This window comes from Ylistrum balloti, unplaced genomic scaffold, assembly GCF_031769215.1.
Source record: "Ylistrum balloti isolate Yb309-2 unplaced genomic scaffold, AGI_CSIRO_Ybal_v1 Utg370572, whole genome shotgun sequence".
Taxonomy (NCBI): Eukaryota; Metazoa; Mollusca; class Bivalvia; order Pectinida; family Pectinidae; genus Ylistrum; species Ylistrum balloti.
The window spans coordinates 513-9,722 of NW_026782358.1; the positions used below are offsets into that span (position 1 = coordinate 513).

At 33.5% G+C, this 9,210-nt stretch overlaps 1 protein-coding gene across 1 annotated transcript; it reads left to right on the forward strand.

Moving 5' to 3' along the window:
* The first annotated feature begins 1,349 nt into the window (after positions 1-1,349).
* On the forward strand, positions 1,350-8,727 carry LOC132556482 (steroid receptor RNA activator 1-like). Its single transcript, XM_060220891.1, has 6 exons — positions 1,350-1,375; positions 3,069-3,224; positions 3,627-3,937; positions 4,499-4,607; positions 4,797-4,867; positions 5,212-8,727. Exons 1-6 carry the CDS (start codon positions 1,357-1,359, stop codon positions 5,440-5,442), a joined length of 897 nt encoding a protein of 298 aa, XP_060076874.1. The 5' UTR covers positions 1,350-1,356; the 3' UTR covers positions 5,443-8,727.
* Positions 8,728-9,210: the final 483 nt, after the last annotated feature.

The window sequence follows — 9,210 nt, forward strand, 5'->3', positions numbered from 1 at the left end:
CCTAAAGGTTTTCTCGAGGGTCATACAGACAGTTAAGAATCGCCTCTGATGGTAATCCTATCCTGAATGTCATTCAATCATCAACAAAATCAAACTATTTCAAAGTTCAGTTATAATTTGAAAATTCAGAGACATTCCCTTTCTGTACATGTAATGAAGAAACCTAGGAAAACATTGAAATAAAAAGTATGGATTCAGAATAATGTTCTCATGGACAAGTTAAGATGAGACTGTGTAAAAAATGGTTCAGAGCCTATTATAATTTACTATTATGTTTTCTTATTGTAATGTGTCCCTGTGCATGAACATCAACTTATTTTAGTTCGAAAGAGTACCCACTCCACTCAACTGGTGCACAGGCATTGTAGTATATGTACTGCTGTAAGTGGAGGGAGCCAAATCTACTGATGGTCTGTAATGATTATGGATTACAGCTATCTAACTTATCTATAACTTTTATCGTGCTAATTATAAACAAACAGGTTGCCTAGAGCTAATTATATAAGAATTGGAAGGTAGTGTTCTGACTCTCCTGCAGTCCAATATGTTTGACAGCCGGGGGCCCTTGTCTATCCAGACATCAAAGGTCCACCGCAAACACACGGGGGAACATCTTCTCAAGATCATTTTTCATACAAGTAACTTTATTCATAGTTGAAAAGATCTCAAAGGTTTTAGTCTAATTAAAATGACAGAATATGTATTCGAAAAAAGTACAGACCTGTCGGTTTCTGCTCCGGCGATGCTGTCTTTACGATATGACAAAAAAAAGGAGACAGCACTGCGATTGTCACAACACAAGCACACAAGGGAAGAACAGTTCGCGTCACCATACTGACCATTCGAAAATAACATATCCAAAGAACAAAACATTAAGCTTTTTGGAATTAAAACATATTTCCATGTACTGCTGTCCACGTTTCAACACTTCCGTAATCGATTTTTAATCCAGGCCATACAAACCCTGCAGAAACAGTCGACACGCATTTGCTTCTCAGATTTCCTCGGATATTATCCTCTCATCTGTGGAAACTCCTCTGTGTATAGAGATATGTATGAACAGTCCAGAGGAAGTCCGAAAAGTGTGTATCCATTTGTTAGTTTTGGCGACTGCAAAATACATCATACATCTTAAACAAGATATCGCACGAGTTGATAGCAAAAATTGTAAATCGAAATGAGTTAATATAATTTTCTAAAGCCAGTAACAAACTATCACTCGCTACAATAGAGAATGGACACTTTATTATAAGACATACAGGATGAAAGTGGGGAGTAAATTCTTTAGATCTAACAGCAAATAACAGCTAAATAGGTAAATTTCATTGGTCAAAAGTTCCACGTTGAAATTCAGCAATGGCGGCCCCCAGGCCAGGCAAGTGCAAACCCACTAAAATTGTTTTACGTAAATAGATTAATCTTAGATTGATTGACATTGTTTTGTTTACCATTCATGCATAATAAATAAATATGTCTCTGTCTGACCGACATTATGGGCATGTCTAATGTAGTATATGATGTTAAACACAAAAAAATGTTTATTCCAATGATCTGAAACTCGTCATTTTGTAAACAATACCATAGAAATTATTAGACTTTGTCAATTATTCTCTAATTCAGTGCAGAAATCTTATATATGTTTTCAGTATATATTTGGTTGATTATTTTCATCCATAATTGAAGAAAATGCCAATTGACCTCTCACCATCGGTATTCCAATATTCATCGACGTGTATGTGAATATATACGGGGATAAAGAAACGCAGGGTAAACTTCGAAGATAATTCTAGCCAAGACGTTGGGTATAATGTTCAATATTTTAAAGTAAGAATGGAGATTTAATCCATACAGAACAAACTGCAAAATCAATTATTTGTGTCTGGTAAGTGAAGTAGCAGTAATTGAAGGGAATTGAAAAAGAACTATGTAATCTGAAATAAAATGGACTGATTGTTGGAGCTGGCTAGTCAATACCGGGTATGTCCCCCATTTGTTCTACCTACAGTCCTGATTCTCCTAGGCAAGAAGTTCATGGGCGAGTTTATCCTCCTCATTGGAATGTTGGACCATTCTTCAAAGAGGGCTGCTATCATTTGGGCCAGAGTAACAGGGGAAGGCTGGTGTCGTTGAACTTGTCTATCCAGCTAGTCCCACAAGTGCTCAATGGAGGTAGATTGGGGCAGTGTGGTGGCCAGTCCAGTGGGTGGATATTGTTGTTAGTGAGAAAGTCGTGACAGATCCTTGCTACATGAGGCTGAGGATTATCCTACTGGAATGTGAGGTTGTTTTGCTGCAATAATGAGACAACATGGGGTAGGAAGATCTCATCTCTATACCTAGCGGTAGTTGAATTACCTGCTACCACAACCGGTGGTGATTTAGCTCAATGTGAGATTCTTCCCCACACCATAACCGATCCACCCCCAAATTGTCTCTACTTTGAAGCAGTTGGCAAATCATTCTCCATGACGTCGATATACACAATGTTGAGCGTCTGCTCGGAACAGGATGAACCGGGACTCATCAGTAAACAAGACCCGCTTCAATGGGAATATTCTGGAGGCATGTGCTGCCACCAAAGCCATACGATGCTGTTGACGAGCAGTGGTTAGGGGCAGACCTACAAACAGGTGCATACCAGCAGACCAACTTTACGCAATTTTTTTTTCTTACAGTTGTTGCAGATAGAGCGGTTATGAGTACCTATGGTATGAAGGGCAGATTCAGTGGCGTTAAGGTGACGATATTGCAATACAAATAAAGCTGTTCTGATGTTGTGATGTCACATGTGGATGCCCAGACCTAGGTCTATCAGCAATCCGCCCAGTTTCTCTTAGACATCAAACAAGACAAAATTTTTCTGTTTCATGCTTTCCCAAGAAAACATTGTCACACAGTAAAATAACGCAACATTCGATGCACTGTAACCTAGAGAATTGCTTGACCGATTTTTGTTGTTTTTGAATGTTTTCACAAGATATTGCAAATAATGTCACACTGCATTTTTTTTATATTCCTTGAGTATATGACTTATCTAAAATGTGTTTCTTATTTTATCTCCATAACAGGAAACCCTGACAGGGGATGGAATGACCCACCTGTGTTCAATTATAGCCCTAAGACGTCGGGACAGGTATCGCCAAGGGGGACAAAACTTAACAAACGTGTAGCTTACACAGGTGGAGCAGTAAATACCAACTCATCAACAGCGATTAAAGGAGAAGGTAAGTACATTGGTACAAAAATGGAGAAGAAAATGACATGACAAAATTTTGACAATATTTATTTATTTTTTTTTTTTTTTTCATATTATTCAATAAAAGTGTATGTACATCACTACATGGCAATGTAATAGTTTGTGTTCAAACATGAAAAACATTTTTTGAAATGAAGATATTATTGATTCAGTCTAACATCAGATAATGTTTTGAATTTTACACTGAGTGTCCTATGAAATCTGGATAATAATGAAGTAAATTCAGCACTTATTTTGTATTTTAACATAACTTAATAGGATTATAAAAAGTTTGCACATTTCCCTTACATTAATCAAGGTAAACCTGATTATTATAATTTATTGATTAAGAATATCATTAATTTCATATCTGTTTACTTTGTCTGTTCAGGTTCGGGAACTCTGCTGAACTCTGCCAATGGACCTCCCATCTCACCTGTTCAACTGCTTCCTCCGATACAGCTTTTGCCCCCGACAACCAACACTACCCCATCTGCCCCTGTACCCCTTTTGATCCCTATGATGAGTCCTACTGCTCACAACTCATCAAAGACGGAATCGGACAACACTTCTTCAGCATCAGATGTGGAGGAACTTGAAAAGGCCAGAATGTTAGGAAATTTGAAAAGTGATGATGAACTTTTTGACAAAGTTCAAAAAAGAATTGATATAGAATTTGAACGGTGCTTACCAAGACTACAGGTATTAAAAATTGGATTATACCATAAAAATTTACAACCTTTTATATACTGTTGATGACAAAGACAACAAATCTGTAAATTGTTGCAAACTTTATGAAAGTTGATATTATTATTCTTCAAACATTATCAGCGTAAGGGACCAAAACATCAAATAAACAGTATCATGATTGACAATTTTTTATTAGCGGAGCTTATTATGCATGACAATCTTTGCCCTTTAATTCAGCATCACTTAGGCAGACACTCACATGTTCATTTAGCAATGTTACAAAGTTTTGATAGTAGTTTAGAATAATAATGTTGCGCAGTGATAACACAGAGATTTTTCATTAGGAGACTGGGGTTCCATTTCCTGATCAACCGTGAAAAGGTATTGGGTCACGTGTCAGAATCTGTAGGTATTTATGGGGTATATAGTGACACTCTATTTTCCTTCTGGTGCTAAGACCACCAACAAGAGCTGTTCATGGAAACTGATATGTTTTGTTTCACAATTTAAAAAAAAAGTAATTGATAATTCATTTTATGGAGATAATCTGAGTTGTCTCCCTTGATACCACAGGGCCGTGCAGCAGAAGATGTCAAAAGAAAATTACATATTTTGAAAGAAAATTGGAAAGATAAAAAGTTGTCCAATGAGGTTCAATTTAGAATATGGAAAATACTTGAAGGTACAGTATTGGTTTGACTTACAGGTATTTATTTTTTTAAATGTTTTGCATTAAGTCATTGTCAAAAAAAAAATTAAAAAATCATCATCACAAAAGCACACACCAGAGTTTCTTTGATTTGGGAAAGAGAAAAAAATGTTTTACTTAGTTAATAATTTTTTTAATTTGTGTACATTTTCTTTTGTTTAGATTTAGAAAACAAGGAATTTGACAGGGCATGGGAAGGTCACCTTTCTCTTATGGTCGACTACACAGCTGAGGTATTGGATTCATATGATATGTGTGCCAATATTCTTTTCAGAAGTGCATTATTTCTGTATGAGTCTTACAAAAGTCATTGTGAACAAGCTTGTTCCTGATATCCTCCCATTTCAAATTTAGGGGAGGGAAAAATAAGAAAAATTGTGATTTATTTATATCTAAAACTTAAATATTTAAAATTTTTGAAAAACAGTTGATGTCATTTTAACAAAATTGGTTGTGAGTATCTGATGTCGATATCATGAAAGATAATGAAACAAATTCTTAAGTTGTTTATCTAAAGAATATGGCAGATAACATGTATTTTACTGGAGGAAAACTGAATTATCTCCCTTATTGTCAGGTTGGCCAGTGGCTGGTTGCAGTTAAACGAATTATTCTTGAGAATCGGGAAATGAAGAAAGAGACTGAAAGTTCTTTGGTAGAGAAGACGAATAAAGATTTAGAATCAGATTCTACTTCTGCCAATCTAATTGATGTATCTGATCCTAAGATATCCTCCAGTAGTGTTTTATCACAGGATGATTGTACAGGAGGGAGTGGAGACAGAATAGGATCCTCTGTTGATGGTTGATTTAGTACTTTACAATACTTCAGCAATGTTTCCCCTTAAACCATGGCATGAATATTAACATATGTTTAATCTGAAAACTTTCCAGGAACCCTTAAAGACCTGATGAATAGATATTAGTGATGTTATTTTAAGTTTGTTGATCAAACTTTTGTCATTTGTTTTTATTTCTTGTTGATTACAAAAATTGCTGTGCTGACAGAAAAAGATATAATATTTTATTTTCTGATATCTCAATTATATCTAAGACATTGCACTTTGTGATTTCATACCATCATGTAACAGTTGAATATCACTGTAGGTTATTACACTAGAGAGTATATAAATATTTACATTTGTTAATGTAATATTTCAGTTGAAGGGTTTTTGTATTTGCTGGCAAACCAATTAATTGAACAATATACTTATTAAAGTTATACAGTTTACCCCATTATTGGCCAACACACCTTAAGGTTATAATAGGAAATCAATGTTTGTTGACAATTGAAACCTGAGAGAATGATTATCATGGTAAAAATCAGTCACTGTCGCTTCTTTCTGCCATCATTTTCTGTGACATTATTAAGTGATTAGCACTATTAAGTCAGACAAAATAGGGATTTTTGAAGGTGTTAAAACTAATCGGTGTACAAAATGACTTTGATTACTCTTCAAAATCACAGAGACTTGCCACAAATTCCCAATATATATATTTATATTGTATCAAGGGTAGTAACATGACCCTAAAGGGAAATCTACCAATTGTTTTTTTAAATTGTATATTTTGTTTTTTTTTCTCTCTCTCTCTCTCTCTCTCTCTCTCTCTTTTTCATATTAACATTTTGAATTAATTCATTACAGTTTTATAGTTGAGTGCAGCTTCTAAGTATTCAATCCCCGAAAAATGAAACAATTCAAGATTATAGAAATATTTACATAGATTTTTAAGAAAATTTCAATTTATTTGATGTTATATTTTTGAGATATGAATTATTAAAATCTTGACCCAGGTTTTATGGCAGGAGCCAGAGCCTGGTACATGATTTCATACTCAATGAAAAAAAAAAAGATTCTATGTAAATAAGAATAAGGATAAACTGACTTTTGAAATTTGTGGCAGTAAACTGTGATTTTTTATGTCACAAATGTCCATTTTACTGTTACCACATCATGCTGGCATTACAGTAATTTTGCAGCAATATAATCACAATTGACTGCCTCAAATTTGAAATGGTTATCCTCATTTGTCTTAATCACAGTACCGATAAAATTCCAGAAATGTTGACCAGGCACTAACATTTAGATTACCATATGCTGTAATTCTAGATTTTTAGGATTCAAATGATGAGAAGAATATATCCGTGATGATATAATACCTCTATTTTACCATTGTGATAGGGAGGTAGTAAAGTGTTGATGTTTTATGGATGTTTTGTTAACTGTAAATAGGATTTTGGATAAACATGAATGAATAAAATTTAGTGTTCTGTAACAATTATGTTAAGTGGATTTAAATAATGCTCAGTTTAGGTTTTTTTTCACTGTCAGACAGATACAGTTTACAATTTCTGTCTTAATCCTTTCTTTCTTTTTTTTTCTGAAGGAAGAAACTCGCTTCAACTTGCCTCAAAAAACAATTGTAATACTGAAAACTGATCTGTTGTATTGACAGTGTTAGCCTGTTATGGTAGGATAAAGTTAGAAAGTTAGACAATTACCAGCTTTATTGTAGTTATCTTGACAAACCCTCAGTTTCTAGTAATTTACACCATCTGTCCTTGGTGAAAATGATGGGAAAATTTCAATTTTACCGTACTATATGTATGGTAAGTACATCAATATCACTTTGTAAGTTTTTGTAGAAAATTCCTGTTTAGCTCTTATTAATGCAGAGTTATTTGCTCCTGTGAGCGGGTATTGGTTGTTGGTTCATTTGCTTTTGAGAGTTACAGAATAAATATCTCTGGCAAATTAATGACATAACTATCAATACCTGCTATGATAAGAGCAGATAACTTGGAAATACGAAAAGACAGAATACATATTGACAATATGAAGAAATTTTTTATACATCAATTTTCTTTCCATATTCATTGAAAATTGTATTACGTCTGTTATTCTGAATCTATTTAATGGATGTATGAAAAAAATATTTTGGAGACTAATTTTTTTCTTACTCACTTTACAGTTGTCCTCAGGTAGGAATGGTAGACATTCATGATCAGATATAATTTTTTTATACATATTATTCATAAATAAATCTTTTTTCTCTGAAAATGTTCATAGAAATAAAAAGATAACTCAAAAAGTGCTCCAAAACCTCAATGCAGTTTGAAAATTAAAGAATGAATTATTGTTGGATCTAAAAATCAGTTGAATATTTTGGTTCAGAAAATAAGAAAATCATTTTTAACATTTTACTTTGCTGCTTAAATCATAAAAAAGATGACATCAAAATATTTTTTGTCAAAATTTATTTGAAATGCTGCTAGGATCCTTATAATCATGCAGGCATTTATATACGCAACATTCTTGTGAATAAAATTGGAATTGGGCTAGGCTTTTAACACTTAACAGTTATATCGAGTATACTTCAAATTGTGTTGGTAAGTCATTTACAATTGCTGAACATAGAGATTGAAATGTTTATTTTCTTTCTTCTGTTCTAAAGTTCAACTGTTATAGTTATTTGAGGATGCTTAGAGACATGGAAGTGGAGTTTTTTAACTACAGCTAAAATAGCTAAAATTGTATAACAGAGACTGTTTCCTTCAGAAAAATGACTTTGTAGTGTGGTAATTAATATATGGGAAGTGTATGACACTGGAAAACTATGATATTTGAATGTATATGTAATATATTGTTAAGATATACATGTGCTAGAAAACTTTCAAACTGCCTGATATATTGCCTTCACTAGAAAACTGTATTAAATGTGGTGGATGTGTGGTATAGTTGTGTAAAGTGATATTTAGAATATCAATTTCGTGGAATAACAAAATCCCAGGCATTTCAATATGTCTGTAATGTGGGATAACGGTGTACTAGGATACTGCAACTTAATGGTGCTGGCTACTTAATAGAAATTGGACTTTATTCAGTATGTGTACTGGTATATTTAGTTTCCTCTAGCCGTGTAGTAGTGATGTGATAATGTACATTCTGTACATTTCTGTGATTTTACAAGAAAGTTTTATCTTACAGAAAGGACGTTCTGAACACAGAAACGGTTACATGTCTAGTCATCTAAAGGCTGTGAAATAGTTTTGTAATGACACAAACTACTGCAAATAAATTTTTAATACTCAATTAGAGTTTTGGTTAGTCATTTAAGCTGATTACATATGTTAAGTGATTTGCCTTCTGTTTAACTGGATCACTAATAAACTTTCAGTGGTGACATTATGGTAAATGTCATGATAGAAAGGTTGAATGGATCTGTGTTGTGATATCACATGATGAAACAAAGTTCATTGTGTCAAGAATAGTTATTAATGTAATAAACATAATTGATTTATACAGTTTTCAGATCGTTGAATTGGTTTCTTTACCAGTCGAAATATCTTTTTTTATAAGTAAATGTCATAAATATTCTCTCAAATTTGAGTTTTAAATGACATGCCCATCGAAATATTATATGCCTGTTGAAGTACATTTTCACCAAAGTCGACAAAGCTATTGCCTACCAAACAGTGAGTGCACAAAGGAAGATTGTTAGGTATTGACCATTATACATGTGTTTGCATTTTTATTTCCATTTTAAATCTGCATGTGGTTTAATAATCCCCTAAC

Bases quoted from the DNA above. Each gene is read 5' to 3' on its own strand.
- LOC132556482 (XM_060220891.1), top strand. The intron at 3,225-3,626 runs GTAAGTACATTG...TTGTCTGTTCAG, and splicing joins AACAGCGATTAAAGGAGAAG to GTTCGGGAACTCTGCTGAAC. The intron at 4,868-5,211 runs GTATTGGATTCA...CCTTATTGTCAG, and splicing joins TGGTCGACTACACAGCTGAG to GTTGGCCAGTGGCTGGTTGC.